General features: G+C 45.2%; 1 protein-coding gene across 1 annotated transcript in view; it reads left to right on the top strand.

Annotated features, from left to right (window-relative positions):
• DUSP10 (dual specificity phosphatase 10) overlaps nt 1-17,191 on the top strand; it is a 38,823-nt gene that overhangs the window by 17,977 nt on the left and 3,655 nt on the right. Inside the window, exon 3 of the mRNA XM_047705156.1 lies at nt 16,560-16,931. Within this exon, the coding sequence (XP_047561112.1) occupies nt 16,560-16,931 (372 nt within the window). The remainder of the gene's footprint in view (nt 1-16,559; nt 16,932-17,191) is intronic.

Below are 17,191 nucleotides of genomic sequence, written 5' to 3'. Positions count from 1 at the left end.
GTAAGGAGTATTTTTGTAGGTTATTTTTTATATAGTTTTCATTGCTAGAACCATACTTTTTTATTGTTAAGATTTTATTTATTTATTTGAGATTGAGAGAGAGAGAGATTGAGAGCACACAAGCAGGGTGAGGGGCAGAGGGAGGAGCAGACTCCCTGCGGAGCAGGGAGCCCAGTGTGGGGCTCTATCCCGGGACTCAGGATCATGACCTGAGCTGAAGGCAGACACTTATCTGACTGAGCCACCCAGGCGCCTCTAGAACCATACTTTTGTGGTTCCATCACATCTCAAAAACACTGTGCTCAAATCAATTGTTGTCTTTTCTTTGGAGGCTTTCGTTTGCATTTTTAAACCATGATCCTGTGTGCTTTATTGATTTATTTTTGTTTGGTTTCTCCTTCCTTGCTTAAAATAGACACTGTCTCTTGCCTGTGGTTCTACTAACTATTGCCCTTCTGTTCCCACTCAGGCCTGGCCCTTGTCCTGCAAGGCCTCTTAAGTCACCAACTCCTAGAAAGTGGAGTCCTGCAAGGGCATCTTGGGGCGGCGCTCGAAGGCACGTTTCTAAGAAAAGACAAACTTAAACTCCATGGTGATTACAAGGGAAAATTCCTTTACCAGTGAAAGCTAGGAATAAAACCAAAAGGGTTCTACTGGTATAAAAGAGGTCTTTTGAAATACCCAAGATGACTTGATTTCTCTCCAACTTGGGCCAGCCCTGGGTGCTCGTCATTCTGTCCCTATGGGAGGCTCGCTCTTCAGAGCTGGTCACTTTCAAGGTAGGGGACTGTAAACCCTTGAGCAGCTCTCCCTGCCACTGTCAGTGACTGTGGAATGTCAATCAGTCCCAGTTTCTAAGAGGGAAGTTGGATCATCGGAAACAACTAAAGGGGTACAGAGGCATTCTGTTCTCACCCCGAACCCTGAGCCTCTCCCCTTCCAGAGGACCAGAGTTCCCGAGGCCTCTTGTCTGCCTATGAGCAGACTGTAATGTTACAGAAACGTTGCTACAGAGACATGAACAGTGGAACAGAGTAACATGTAACGATGTTACAGAGACATGAGCAGACATAATGTTACTCCTGTGAGAGAGCTAGGGTTGTCACAGCTCTTTTTTAGGGAAGAGGAAGCTGGTGTTTGAAGAAACAGTTCTGAAGATGTGATCATGCTTTAAAGTGACCTTAAGATTAAGTAACTTGCCCAAAGGAGCAGGGCTAATGAGAAGGGTGAGAGGAACCCAGAATGCCTGATTTTTAGATCCCGCATTGTGTCCCTTCAACGGGAGGCAGAAGAAACAGTCTCCGGTGTGGTGAAGACCTTGTCCCCGAATCGTCTGTCTGTTCCTGCTCACCGTGCCCAGAGGGGACGTCAGTGAGCTCAGAGAGGCTGAACCAGAGCTCGTTGGGATTTGTACACTCAGTCCCGGGCCCCCCAGCTCATACTGAGGGCTTCATAAATGTGTGTAGAACTGAAGTGCCACCCCCTCAACGGTCCCTGAGATCCCTCAGGCTGGGCGTGACCTCCAGGGCCTTTTTTTTCCTCCCTCATGGCTGCTTTTCATCCATCTCCCCTTCTCAACACTCATCTAGAATGTCCAAGGGGGAGGTCTGGCGAGGGAAGAAAGCATTGGAAGCCACTGGGTGCACATTGTCTCCAGCTGCAGCCCTCCCAAGTCATAGCTACTTGTCACATGCAGGTCCGGGTCCTCCCGCAGGCTGCCACTTCTCCGGGAGCCTTGCTGGCCCTCCTTCCCAGCCGCAGAGTGCCAGGATCTCTGTGTCCTTGTACTGACTTCACCTGTCCGGCCCTGCACCTGCCTTCCATGAGTCACAGTTGGACTTTTTTTTTTTTAATAAAAAAAAATTATTAAAAAAATTTTTTTTAAGATTTTATTTATTTGACAGACACAGATCACAAGCAGGCAGAGAGGCAGGCAGAGAGAGAGGGGGAAGCAGGCTCCCCGCCGAGCAGAGAGCCCGATGCGGAGCTTGATCCCAGGACCTTGGTATCATGACCTGAGCCAAAGACAGCGGCTTAACCCACTGAGCAACCCAGGCGTCCCCATTTAAAAATTTTTTAAATAGATTTTATTTATTTATTTGAGAGAGAGAGAGAGAGCACGAGCAGGGGGAAGGGCAGAGGGAGAGGAAGAAGCAGATGCCCCACCCACCACCCCACCCCCCCGGAGCAGGGAGCCCAACGTGGAGCTCGATCCCAGGACCCTGGGATCATGACTTGAGCTAAAGGCACATGCTTAACTGACTGTGCCACCCAGGTGCCCCCTTGGTAGGTTCTTTAAAGATTTCTGCCAGTCCTTTGTTTAGCTTCCTCCAATGTACCTTCATCCTTCCTTCTGTCTCATTAGATTTATCCTCAGAGAATATATGAATATATACATATATATGTATGTATGTATATATATATATATATATATATATATATATATATATATAATTTTTTTTAATCTCTCAAGTCCCTAATATTATGCTGAACCACGCATAATAGGTGTTTGTCAACTAACTGGCCTTTCCCCATCTCATTCCAAAGGTCACATAATCTAGAAATATTTCATGAGCCCCTGTACAAATCGGGTATTACTCTGGTGCCGGACAGTAAATACCTTTAATATTTCTGTTAATAACTACCAGCATTAGCTCACTCAGTTCTTGCAATAACTCTTGTTGCCCATTGGCACTATTATTTGTCCCATTTTACAAATGAGGAAACTAGAGTACAAGAGGGTTAAGCGGCCTGGCCAAGATCCCACTGCTAGAACGTCCTGGAGAAAGCTCAGGCCTCAGCATGGTCAATTGCTGGGCTCCATTTCCCCAAAGACAAACAGCATATGGACATTCTTGGGTGGGTTTGGGAGGGTGTGGGGGGGTGGAGCTCACCAGTTGAATAATCACAATACACAAGTGAAGAAATGACAAGTAATTTCCGATTGTGGTAACTGCCCTAAAGACAATAAACTCTGAGACTTGACGATACAAAACGAAGGAGTGACCAGAGGGGGTTTGCTATAGACTGGGTGTCGGGCAGACTTTCGGGAAGAGACTGCGTCTGATCCTAGGTCTGAACCACACACGTGACGAACGAGGGGGAGACGGTTCCAGGAAGAGAGAGCAGCAAGTGCGTGGGCGCCTGGAGCAGGAGGCTGACCACCCAGGCCTCAGCACTGAAAGACAGCTTCTCCCTCGTTCTTGCATCCAGAGCCGGTTTAGCGAAGCTGTGTTAAGTTACTGAGTGCTAGCATTGGGAGCGCAGAATCCCAATTTGGAGAAACTCCTGATTTCATAGAAGTGGCAGCAGAGGTCCCAGGCTAGAACCCAGGATCCCTTGATCTTGTGTTTCAAGTGCTGGCCCGTTGGGACTTCTGTCACCCCGAGCAATGTGGGGCATTGGCGTGGCCTTCAAGGGGATGTGGCCGGGCGGTGTGACAGTGCCAGATGTGGGGAGCATCTCCAGCCAGCTCTTCACCGCACATGTCCCAGGTTGAACTGACCACGACTTGGTTGGCCCTCCACTTAGCCTCAACTCAAGTCCATGACCATGGTATATCGTCCCAGCCCCCTCCTCAGAGATGCACTGGTCTCTTAGTGAGTTTCCCCTTAATTTCAGGAGGTGGTCCACAAAGTGGACCTAGACCTGCTAGCTTTTGATCTGGTGTGACCTCCTGTCTCTCACTGTACCCTGAGGCCTCCCCCTGCTTTGGGCCTGCCCTTCTGAGCTCAGCGCTCCCTCCGGGGTCTGACTGTGGGCCACGGGCAGGCTGCGTGCCATCTGCTATGGCGGGAGCTCACCCCTGCTCTCTCTGGCCGTTGATCGTTAAGTGCTCAGGCTTGCTTCGTTATTCTTGCCAAATATAGAATTCAGCTTGGTGACTTGAAGAACTTGTTGTTATGCTTTTCGTGAACTGAAAACATGGGTTCTGTGAAACAATCGGATTTTGATGTTGATGCTTGATCTTTTCCCCTTCCACTTCCTGAATTCCCTAAGCTACAGCCTTTGACCTCCAGGGCATATTTAAAAAATAGTGTCATAAACGCTGTTTGTTTGGACACGGGGCTTTCATTCAAAGCAGGTGAAGGAAGATGCACCCAGGATTGCTGTCCCGGGGCTTCGTGTGTGTCCCTTTGCCTTGCTTCCTGCCTTTCCTCCCCTTCTCTTGTCATGGATGTTTCTAGATGACCTTTTGTGAATGTAATTTCCAATGAGAATGTTTCACAGTAGAAATATGCTCTCCCTTGAGGCTTTGCTCCTGATATTTCTAGAGATTTATTTAATTGGACTCTACTTAAATCCCATTGGAAAACATACTTTTGCTGTGAAGTTGTGATGTGTTTAATTTGGGGTCTAAGACAAATGTCGGTCCTCGGGGGAGCTGGATTGTTAGCAGCCATGCTCCTTTTTGTACACTGGGGTTGTTTAATGAATAGCTTCACTGGGCTTTCCTCTGTTTGTTTGTTTAGCAATGCTTCATTATTTAAACTTCTGCACTGAAAAGCAAAGAATGTTTTCCCTCTCTTCAGAGAATTAAATAATAGTGGAGAGTATCTGGTTGAGCTCTTGGGAAAAATATGGCTTTGTGTTTTATAACACTCTCCTCCTGTTAACATTCTTCCCTCTGCAGCCTTCCAGTATGATCTCATGGATTTTTTCCCCCTCCCTTAATCCGCCTTGATGGATTAACCGGTATTGAGGTTTTTAGCTAACAGAGAAGGTGGAGCCCTACCGTGGTAGAGAGTAGCTTCCTAAATACACAGAAATTGTCCAACAAAAATGTTCTTCAGCCCACAGAGGTGTTGCGAGGACAGCATGGGTCAATGCTGAACCACAAGGAGTGTATAACGAATGATGTAGGTGTCTTTGGGAATGGAGTAGGCTCTTCCACTTGCAGCCGGCTCATGGAGCTAAGATTCTGGAGGGTTCCATGGACTTGCTTCTGATGGCCATGCTGGTCCTATAGGCAGCATCCTCATCCTGACTTGGAACGTCTCTGGCTTGATTTTAAGATATGGTACTGACATGGTTTGGTTCCCAGGGGCCAGATTCTCAGGTATTCCATAAGCTTGGGTGTGGCTCTTGGAAAGTAGGAATTATAATTTGTATTTTTAACAAGTCAGCTATGGTGCTGATGAAAAGTGGTACGGTATTAATCTGCAAAATACCATAGACTGGGTCACTTAAACAGCAGAAGTTTATTTTCTCCCAGTTCTGGAGGCTGGAAGTCTGAGATCTGGGGGCTGGAATGGTCAGGTTCTGGAGAATGTCCTCTTCCCAGTTTGTAGGTGGTCACCTTCTTGCTGTGTCCCTGATGGTGGACAGACAGTTACCAAGCTCTCTGTCTCTTCTTATGAGGACCCCACCCCATGTCCTCATCTAAACCTAATGATCTCTCAAAGGCCCCCATCTCCCAATACCACCACATTTTGGAGCTGGGGGCGGTGTCAGGCTTCAATATGCAAATTTGGCATGGAGTTGGGGACACAGTTCAGTCCCTATAGGAACAAAAGATGTTATTTGGGGAAAGAAAGGGTGTGATTTATGCCCAGGTTTTGGAGTAGAGTTAAATCACACCATCTGGTAAATTAATTTCCCCCCCTTCTCTCTTGATCCCCTTTTCTTTTCAAACACATAATAATCCCCTATTATGGACTTCTGAACATTCAAGAGCTTCCTGCTTGCTGAACTTAGAATAAAATCCTCCTCACTGCTTAATGTCCCTAAGAGGCCCTCTGCAGAGGTTTTTTTTTTAACTCTGCTGGTCACTCCCTCCCCCTGCCTGCTCATTAGGCTTCAAACATGGGACTGACTCCCTGAGTCACCATGGGCATAGGAGTATCCTGCCCTTGCAAAGAGTGTGGTTCTCTCTGCCCTCTACCCCTTTCCCAAACCAGCCAGTCCCTTCTCATCCCCAGGGAGGCTCTCCCTGAAACCCATCTAATTAGTTCCCTCTTCCAGCTCCCAGGAACTGGAAGGCACCTCCTGTCCCTTATCATAATTAATCATTACCTTTCTCTTTGTGTGTTTATATGTTTATCATCCATCTCCTCCCATTGGACCCTGACCTGTGGGGAGGGAGAGGGGTGGAGAGAGGAAGGGGACATCTTCAGCATGTCATTCAAATCCCAAAAAGTTTGGGAGGGCTCATTCTTAGATGGGAGGGATTATAAAGGGGAAACATCTATAGATATCCCTGGTGTGTCTAAGAGAACCCAGAGACTCTAGCAGAGTGTTTCTGGTGCGCCTTTGTCCCTGGGAGCTGGTTGGTCTATGCTGAGACTCTGGGACAGTTTAGACGTGGAAGGCTGGAGGAATGAAAGGGAAATCCAAACTTGCAGTTTTCCAGGGACCTGGGGCTGGAACTTCCTCCGGTTCCGGTCCTCCCTTCTTTTCTCTCCACACACCATTCACTCAAAAGCCATTCACTCGATTGAGTCCCAAAGCCCTGTCGTGAAGAGAAAACAGTTACATCTCTCTTTCACTGGCATTTTTGGTAGTGGGGCAGGGGAGCTTGTTCTAGAGTCAGGTAGACTCCGCGAGAATGAGATTCCACAAGAAGGTCTTCGGATGGAGTGGGAGGCTGCAAGGGGCAACTGGACCCACCAGGGATGGCCGCTCTGCCCATTCCAGGCCAGGCCATAGGGCGAGGGGGGGGGATTGTCCCAGCCTCTCAGACAGAGGAGCAGACTCCCCGGAGTCAATGATGCTCACCCCTGCCTTCCAGGTGGTTCTTCTTGAAATCTTTCTGACAGAATGTGGAGAGTGGGTATCAAGATGGGGTTTTCTGCATTAACAGGGCCTCACTATGGGGCCTGGGGAGGAGAAGGGGCCTGATCTCTTTTCCCATCCCTACCCTGCACTCTTTAAAAATGGGTTTCAGGGGGCGCCTGGGTGGCTCAGTGGGTTAAGCCGCTGCCTTCGGCTCGGGTCATGATCTCAGAGTCCTGGGATCGAGCCCCGCATTGGGCTCTCTGCTCAGCGGGGAGCCTGCTTCCTCCTCTCTCTCTGTCTGCCTCTCTGCCTGCTTGTGATCTCTCTGTCAAATAAATAAATAAAATCTTTAAAAAAAAATGGGTTTCAGAAATCATCTGCGGATTCATTGGCAGGCCAAGCATCATACCTGTTCCAGGTAGAATATCCCCTCTTGTTTTCTTCCCTTATTCTCCGTAGGGTTTCTGAGAGAGACAAGGGGAGGCAGGGAGAGGGAGGAGGGCAGAGGGAGCAAATTGAAGGGGGGCCAAGTGAGTCCTGCAAGAACCTGAGGGGGTTCCTGGGTCTGTGGGAACTCTGAAATCTTACAGTTCAAATCCCACTCACAGAAAAGTCATCTGCTCATTAAAATAACATGAAGCTGTTTGATTGTTGTCTTTGTGGAAAATTACATGACTGTCATCAGCTGTTGCTTCTGGCAGTGCTTTCTGTTCTAATGTAAATACATGAGGTCACAGATTTAAAGAAACAGGCTGTGTTTACATCCTGGTGAAGAATCCTCTCCAGCCATCCAGCTTGTGCTCCCCCGACACGCAGGAATTACACTTGGGGAATCCTGAACCCTGGTTACCCATGAAAGCCTCAAAGTTGGGATGGTGTTGGGGGGCCCATTAGAAGTGCACCTCCCTTCATGGGAGAAAGTGTTTTTTTTTTTTTTTTTTAAGATTTTTATTTTATTTATTTGACAGAGATCACAAGTAGGCAGAGAGGCAGGCAGAGAGAGAGGGGGAAGCAGGCTTCCTGATGAGCAGAGAGCCCAATTCCGGGCTCAATCCCAGGACCCTAAGATCATGACCTGAGCCTAAGGCAGAGGCTTTAACCCACTGAGCCACCCAGGTGCCCCGAGAAAGTGCTTTTTTAGTGCACTGGAGCTCCTGCCCAAGGCTGAAGAGGGAATCTGGGCACTGTTCTGACCTGTTCAGCAGTGAGGGCGATTGGATGCCCAGGAAGGCAACTTCTGAGCTGGGAGGTATGTGGGGTGGTGGGGACAGAGACAGCATCTTTGGAATTTGGACAGAAACGTGCCAGCATCAGCATTCCTTGGAAAGGCTACAATCAGAGCTTCATTTTCAACTTTTTAAAATCATGGTTCCTAAAATCATGGATCTTTCTGATTCTGTTTACTTTTTTGAAATAACTATTTATGCATGTATTTATAAAAAAAAAATATTTCCACTGAGGATACTACAAAGATTTGATCGATCAAAGAAGGAAGCAGTGTCTTTTAAAACATAAGAAAGAAGGGCTCTCAAACAAGTTAATGATCGAAAATAGTTATAAAAGCACATAGAGACAAAATTGAAGCTGAGAGCTCATTGCAAATTGTACAAAGACTGGGAACGGGCAAAGGCTGATTTTAGTTCTTGATACAGATTAAGGTCGTGTAGTAGCTTCTTTTCCAATGCTGGATTTTATTAATCTACCAGATTGTGCTGAGAGCAAGGGTTGTAATCTCAAGAATATAAAAATGAGTGAGTTACTTGAGTTACGATGACTAGACAATAAACAAGCAATGTTTATTTGGGGTGATTGTCAGTGGTCTAATTTATGATTTTTGTCCAGTAGAAAATCCTTTGAAAGGACTTTATTATTTAAACTCAAAATTTGAGAAAATTCTAGTATAAACTTTTCAGGAAATTTCTTTAAAACATAACTAAATACCTCTTGGTTAGATTAAGTAATATCAAGGATAAGAACAAGAGTGACCTATATAGTCTGTTATAGGAGACAGTTTTGTGAAGGGCGTGCTATGTATATTTTTTTAAAGAATTTATTTATTTGAGAGAGAAAGTGTGCAAGACAGCACAATACCGGCGGAGAGTCAGAGGGAGAAGCAGACTCCCTGCTGAGCAAGGACCTCCCCCTTAATGTGGGGCTCCAACCCAGGACTCTGGGATCATGACAGACGCTTAACCGACAGAGCCCCCCAGCACCCCTGTGAGGGACATTCTTGAAATACTTTCTACCTATGATTTGTCACTAGGTAAAGTGCACATCAGAGAGAACTTTTTACTTTATCTTTTCATGTTTGTAAATTATTTCCAAAAAGGGATTGATCATCTATCTCAGTAGCTCTTCCCTACAGTTATTGGTATCAAATATATCAAGAAACTGCCTGTCTTCCTGTGACATTTGGCAAAACCCTGTGTACTGAGGGATTTAAATAAGACTATTCCTGCTCTCCAAGAACCGAAGTTCTATTAAAACGATTAATTTAGATATACATAGGAAGAAAAAAAAAAGAGTAAACATTAAAAGTGCAGTTTTAGTTGTGAAGTGATGTTGCATGTGAGCCTATTACAGATGCTTGAACTGAGATTTTATACGGTGACCCCAAGCAAAATTTTGAATGTCTCAACTAATTGAGGAATTATAGGAATGGAAAAGTTATACATGCACACAATTTTTCTATATCTCTATTTCTAAAATTTCTAGAAATATATGTGTGTGTATGTATATATATGTGTGTATGTATGTACATGTATATGTGTGTGTGTGTGTATGTATTTCCATAGAATTTGCCAGGCATGCATTTATGTGTATTGATGACCCTATATATCCTCCCTCTATTGACATCTTAGAACACAAATAACTGAATATAAGGAAGTTTCCAGGGGAGATCACCAACCACCAGACTTAGCCCCCATTCTGCAAGCCATTTCCTCTTGCATTAGTGGAATGTAAGCTGGGACCAAATTGACCATTCCAAGAGCAGGGCTGTAGGCAGGGTGCCCTGTGGGCTCTGCTTTGACAGCCTTTCCCTTGCTTGGGACTGGTGCTGGCAGATGTTCTTTTCTTCATGTCTCTCTGTCTCCGAAACAACTGTGTCTTCTTTCGTGGCCCCACCTCTATCTAGCTCAGCCCCCAACTCTGACCCTCCAGAGTACAGTTGTCCTCTGGCACCTGACCCCCAGAGTGCTCCTTGTCTTGGTGGCCCCAAGGACAATTCTTATGCAAATAGCTACGGGTTTGAAAATCTTCTTAAAGATAGGAGGATGGGGGGGCACCTGGGTGGCTCAGTGGGTTAAAGCCTCTGCCTTCGGCTCAGGTCATGGTCCCAGTGTCCTGGGATCGAGCCCCACATCGGGCTCTGTGCTCTGCAGGGAGCCTGCTTCCCCCTCTCTCTCTATCTGTCTGCCTCTCTGCCTACTTGTGATCTCTGTCTGTCAAATAAATAAATAAAATCTTAAAAAAAAAAAAAAAAGGAGGATGGGTGTTTCACTAGTGGTTTCCATGAATCATTATAGGAGACCTGAGTAGTAAGTAGTATTCCCGTTTTATACTTAAGGAAAAATAAGAAACACCCAGTAACTATTGTTCAGAAAGCCACACAGCTGGCATGGGGTCAAGCCACTATTCTGAATCAAGGCAAGGATTTCCCCCTGCTGCCTTATATGTCAGAGACCACCTTATAGAGTTGGCTTTTAAAATATATCTGTAGATAACTTGTATCTCCTATCAAAGAGACCAGAGAATTAAAAAACAAAAAAGCAACAACAATAAAACAAAACAAAACAAAACAAAACCCACAAGGCGACACAGATATATCTTCCTGGAACACTTAACAATATTTGTCCAAATCATCAATATGTGTTCCGTTGGATTCAAGATCCTGATGTTGTTAAGAAGGCTAAGCTTAATGATACCTCTTTGTTTATATCTTTTCTCACGTTGGACATTTCACGTGTAAGAAATGAAACGGTGTGATTGTAGGGATCACAGGGAGACTCATCCCTGACTCAGGCCTCACTAACCGAACTGCAGGACCCAGCCTCCCAAGTCTCCCTCTTTCTTAGGTAACAGAAGTGTTTCTTGATCCCTTTGTTTCTTCCTATACCTACTGACAGCGCTCTCACTGGACGCAGTCTCTCTCTTTAATATAGACGCCCCACACATTGCCTGGGGACAGGGTCATAGGACAGTATAGGGGACACCAGCAGCCGTTGAACTTGAAATCATCCCTACTATAAAATACAGTCTGTGGACTATGAAGACAATTCCATGTAAAGCAGGAACAGTATCCTGTATGGCTTTAGCTGCTATCCCAAATACTTCTCCCGTGAAGGTGGGTGGTTTTCTGCCTTGAAAAGCATGACATCACGATGGCCCTGTCTTTGAGCGTTTCAGCACAGGAAGCCTGGCGTCCCCTCCAATTGATCCAGGCTTTGTTTCTTCCACAAGGGTCCTTGTGTATAAGAATCTCGGGAGTCTTCTTTGATGCATTGCAGTTGCCTGAAGGACCCACAAAATAGGATCCTTTAGGGCCCGTTTTACACCAATAGCTCTCCCCTTGGTAGTAATAATATCTAACTCAGGTATCGTTTTATCCATGTTAAGAGACCTAGGAGATGGATACCAGGGTTAACTACATATTGTGGACGTGGAAACAGAGGGGCAGGGATATTAAATAACTTGCCCGAGGTAACACAGCTGTGCAGGATTTTGAAACCAAGCGGTGTGCCTCCACAGTCTATGTTCTTAACCACTGTCATCAAAGTACCATTTTACTTTAAAAGACTGCTCACCCAGGCTTTAGTCCGTAGAGCATCCAGCTCTTGATTTGGATCAGGTCATGATCTCAGAGTTGTGAGATCAAGTCCGGCGTCAGGCTCTGCACTCAGCAGAGAGGGTCTCTCTCTTACTCTCTCTCTGCTCCTCCCCACTGCTTGCATTCTCTCTCTCTCTGAAATAAATAAATAAATCTTTTTAAAAAAAAAAACTAATAAATAAAGTCTAGTCTCCCCCTAAGAGAAAACAGACAACAAAAAGGGGTGATCGGTGTGCTCGCCGCAAGCTGGTAGAAGTTGCATTTTCATCCCTCTCCATCTCTCTTTGGGTGTTTATTCCACTTGCTGGCCTTCAGTGAGAGTTGTCCTGACATCTCTGGAGAGTGCTCACTTTCCGGCTTCACAGGAAACCTGAAAGTGTGTGTGCGAAAGTGTTGTCCATCTTCAGAATATGCAAATCTCTTGTTTATAGCTCCTGCATTTTGGACGTGGTTCCTTCCGTTGCCACCCGGAGCACCACTTCTGAATCATATCACAGAAGGCTCTGCTGCTTCTAGAACTGCACGATGGCCAAAACAGCAGCAGGAGCGGAAACCAAGCTACAAAGGGCTTTGCCACTAAAACCAGAGTCCCTTGCTTCTGTGGGTCTGTGGCAGTGCTGTTGGAAGAAACCAGGACTTGTATTTCTACATATTTTTCTTTAGGGGTAGAATCTTCTTTGTTGTTCCCATTCAGAATCAAAGTGCTGACCATGCTCATTTTGGCAGAGAACCTAGTTTTGAGATAAGGTTGGAAATGTTTGCCCCCAGCAGTGTTGCTCGTGCCTTGAAACTATTTGCGCTGTGACTACAGGTAATTGTGTGCGCAAGAAGGTGGCTCAGCCCGGTGGGGACTAGGGCGTGGGGAGAAGGGAGGGGCCAAGAACACTTTTATTTAAAACATACTCTGTCTCTCTGGAAAAAACAAGCAAACAAAACCCCCAAAACCAAACCAAACCAAACCAAAAAAACAACCACACAGAAATTCAAAAAATACGCAGTTTTTATTGGGAAAGCGAGGACAAAGGAAATCAAATCTATTTGTTTAGGAAGAATAGGGAGCTGTGGCTTTCTTTATGATAAAAGTATATTATTTAAATGTTAAAACCACTCAGATCCATTAGGCCTTAGCTCTTTTTTTTTTTTTAAGATTTTATTTATTTATTTGACAGAGAGAGAGAGAGAGATCACAAGTAGGCAGAGAGGCAGGCAGAGAAAGAGGGGGAAGCAGGCTCCCCGCCAAGCAGAGAGCCTGATGTGGGGCTCGATCCCCGGACCCCGAGATCATGACCTGAGCCAAAGGCAGAGGCTTAACCCACTGAGTCACCCAGGAGCCCCGGCCTTAGCTCTTTTGAAATAAAATGTTAAAAGTAAAAACTCCGGAACATTTGCTTACTGATCATTGAGTCTTTTTATTAAGGAAAAGAAAAAAAATTTTTTAGATCTTTAAAATAGTGGTTTCCCAAAGTAATGAAAACAAAAAAGGCTTACCATGGATAGATGTTGTTTCAAAATACTTTATTTTTACTAACCAGTCTAATCCTCAAAACAGTAATGTGAGGTAGGTATGATTATTATCCCTGTTTTATATCTGGGGAAACTGAGGAACCAGGAGGTAAGAAATTTGCTCAGGATCTGGTAGCTTGTGTCATCAGGGCTGGGACTGAGATCCACACTGGCCTGAGAACCACTGCCAAGCACTTAGGGTTCTCATGGACTGCAGTGTGGACAGATCAAAGGGAGATGAGGACACGGACAGTGATGATAGCAGAGTAAGAAGACATTATTTATCAAATGTCTGGTCATAGATCACCATGTTTTCGTAGGCTGCCCCTACCACAGCTCCATGGGTAGGTGACATTATGCCCACTTTACAGATCAGTAAACTGAAGCTTAGTGAGGGACAGTGATTTGCATCATGACTCACAGCTCTCATGGGACAGAATCAACATTGTAGCCTGGATCTGTCCGCCTCTAACATGTGCTCTTAATCACCAGCTACTTTGTCTCTACCTCACTTGTTAGTTATCCTGTTAGAATGTTCTTATGTAGTAATAAGGAACAGGACATAATCAGTCTCCTCATTAAGTGATCAGGCTGTTCAGCCCCTAGTGGGATAGGGTGGGGGGAAGGTGGTTGGAGGAGAAAACCATATTAGCCTTAGTCTTTCCTGCCCTCCTTCCCCAGCTTCCAAGTCTAATCTCCAAGAGAAGAAAACCATCCTCTCTGCAGACATTTCTCTAAAAAAAACACCATTGTGAGATCTGACTGGTTGGTTTGGCTTGGAGCACCCCCCTTGCCCTGGGAGAGTTGCGTGACTGCTGTGTGTGGATATGCACGACCCTTAGTGAGAACTGGTGCCTGCGTTGGTCAGCAGACCAACAAGTGAACAGGAGACTGTTTCTTCATGCCCCTCAAGGAGGATTTTCTTGTCCAACTCCTGTGTTTGACTCATAACATTTCCTTTTCTATCCTCTCCATCTCCAAATAGTGATGAGCAGAGTTCCTACATGGCTTAAACATACCATATACATGTAGTTTTGCACATGGGCACCCCTGGGATTCGAAACATTCTGTGTCTGTCTGTCTCAAATTCCCTTCTCCCCTCCCCCATGGGTTTTTTCCCCCCATTAGGCAAATGGAAGGCCCATGCCACCTGTTAGCATTACATCATTGGCTCCCCAGAACACAGTTGCACCAAAGGCCTTAAACAAAGTAGTTCTTCTTGTATTGTTTGTACTCAAAGAGCTGATATCATGCCAACTGATGTCATTGTATGTCTTTGTGTAACTGCTATGGCAACTGGGCAGGTGGGGAGCCTCCAGCTGATGTCATGGGGAAAGGAGGTGTAGAGACAGAATTTTAAAAAGCTGTATGCTGCTTTTTTCTGTGTGTGGGTTTTTTTGGCATGCATTTTTTTTTTAAACTAGCTGCTTTTAAGACAAATTACAGCTTGAGTACCCTAAATAAGAATAGACAAAAGCCCCCCCTCCCCGCACCCCTTAGAGACTTCTTTTGAATTTATTTTGTTGGTCTTTCCTCTCATATGAAAAAGTGTAACCACTGCCCTTTTCTTAAGGAGAAAAAAAAAAAAAGTGAATTAGGTTCCCATCACAGAATCAGTGTGAATTGTTTACTTGGATTTTATGGAGGCAAAGCTGAGCGGATTTTTAAATAACTCTTCATAGTCTCTTTCATGGGGTTTGTAATGGTGATGGTGGGTAATTTCAATTTTTTTTTAGGAAGTAGTCACTACTGAAGTCTTTCTTGTTTTCCATTTCTTCTCTTTACTTTAAAAATAATCTCTTAGGGCACAGACAAACTTTTTAATCATGATTTCATAGCAGAGTAAACTAGTAATATGTAAAGGCAGAGTTTAATTCTAGAAATCCATTAAAATGAATTTGTAGCTCCTGTTTTTCTTTTCAAAAAGCAAAGATAGGTTTTGGCACTTACCGATGAATGAATGAACTGAGTGACCATAATATTACCCTTTTTGAATGATCTTTGTGCCACCACTGGACCTTAATGAAAATAGGACTTGCCGGGTTGTCACGCCTAGCTGGCTGTGTTCTGGGCAAGCACAGCCTTGAGACTTGGTCTAGGTTATAGTCTGGAGCTCCTGCTGTAGATACCAAAGATGAGACTTGAAATGGGGAAGGCCTAAGTTACGTTCAGAAACCACTGGACAGATAAACTTCCTGTCTATTTCAACACAACCGTATCCTGTACCAACTCTGTGTTTCTGGCCTTATCTCCTAAAACTATCAGAGGGCATAAATGTTGTGTTCTGGAGGCTTTCAGGTTTTAGGAGGTCTCTAACTTCCCCCTCCTTTCAAAGGGAAAGCCAGGGTATGTAGTTGTTTGATGAGAATTAGAGCCCATTTGGTGGGAATAATATCAACTCAGATTTCCTGGATCTTATATGTACATTGTGTCATTTGACCCTCCTGATAATCCTTTGGGGTTCTGCATGTGTATGATACATCTAACAAATGTTAAAGGAAAAAGTTAAAGAAACTGTGATCCATAAATTTCCTACCTTAAACAAGTGCTCTTTTTTGCATGGTCTTTTAGTTTCTGATCACGAGTATGGTGAATGTTTTTGAATTGGCTTTGTTTCATTTAACATTATATAGAAACATTTTCTTTGTTTCCATATTCCTTTCACAACTTTTAATGGCTACATAACATTCCATTGAATGAAAATGATAACTTTTCATTTTTTAAGATTTGTTTTTGTCCTTGGCCTTTTCTGTAAAACAGATAATGCTATATAAACCTCTTTGTACATCTAGCTGGATATTTTGGTTAGATCACTTTCTTAAGCTCTATTCCTCAAAGTGCTGCTGGACTTATTCATGGGGGGTGGTTTGCACACTTTGCCTGTATTCATTAAGTCCAGACTCCCAGTCACACTAAAAGGTAGATGCTATTACCCCCATTTTATAGATGGGGAACCACAAGCACAGAGAGAGAAATTAACTTGCCTAAGTCACAGAGCCAAGAAGTTGTGTTCCTGGGACTATAGCCAAGGTAATCTGGGTCTTCCAAGGTCCCTGTCCATAGCCACTCTTCCGTATTGGGAGCTGACTTGTCTTTCTGGGTGAGGTCAGTTTATGGAAGAGTGCGAGGCGTGCCTACGCTGCCCACGGAGGTTGGCCATGCTTTCCCTGGCTCCCAAAGTACAAGGTTCTATGTAGGCCGCTGAGCATATGGCACCTTGAGGCAGGTCAAATCTGCTCCTGATAAAATTGCCTGGTGCTGCAAATGAACTCTTTCCAGGGGAACATGCCACGGTTTGTGTAAAGAGCCACATTGCGACAGTACCACATGCAGTGAGATCCTCTGAAGCTTGTCCTGGATCTCCAAATGGCCTTGCATTTTTGTTCTGATCTTATTTTTTTAGAAACGTGCCTCTGCAAGAATGCACTTACTGTCTCTGGGGACAGCGGCATTTTCTGCAACTCTGAAGTTCTAGGGATGGTCACGGTCACTTTCTGTGTGTTTGCTCCAGGTGGACTTAGCAGTTTTAAGCAGAACCATGAAAACCTCTGTGACAACTCCCTCCAGCTCCAAGAGTGCCGGGAGGTGGGGGGCGGTGCGTCTGCAGCCCCGAGCAAGCTACCTCAGTCCATCCCCACCACCCCTGACATCGAGAATGCGGAGCTGACGCCCATCTTGCCCTTCCTGTTCCTCGGCAATGAGCAGGACGCTCAGGACCTGGACACCATGCAGCGGCTGAACATCGGCTACGTCATCAACGTCACCACTCACCTGCCCCTCTACCACTACGAGAAAGGGCTGTTCAACTACAAGAGGCTGCCGGCTACTGACAGCAACAAGCAGAACCTGAGGCAGTACTTTGAAGAAGCTTTTGAGTTCATCGGTAACTATCTCCCAAGGGGACTCCTCGTCTTCCACCTTCTTTGCCCCTCCAGTTTTGCTTTGATATCAAGCCCAAGGTTTATGCCTGTGTTGCCAAAAAGCTGCTCTGAGGTGTTTTCAGGCTTTGCCACCTGGTGTGGCCAAAGTGTTCTTCTTAGTCACGGCCCGTTGAACAAATGCATGGGAGCCCCTGGGATGGGTATAAAGAAACAGTGATTCCGTTTGGTTGGGGAAATCCCAACCAACATCCCTCTCCTTCTC

Source organism: Lutra lutra, chromosome 15 (assembly GCF_902655055.1).
Source record: "Lutra lutra chromosome 15, mLutLut1.2, whole genome shotgun sequence".
Lineage (NCBI taxonomy): Eukaryota > Metazoa > Chordata > Mammalia > Carnivora > Mustelidae > Lutra > Lutra lutra.
The sequence above is the reverse complement of the archived record's forward strand: the minus strand, read 5'-3'. Positions and strand labels throughout refer to the sequence as shown.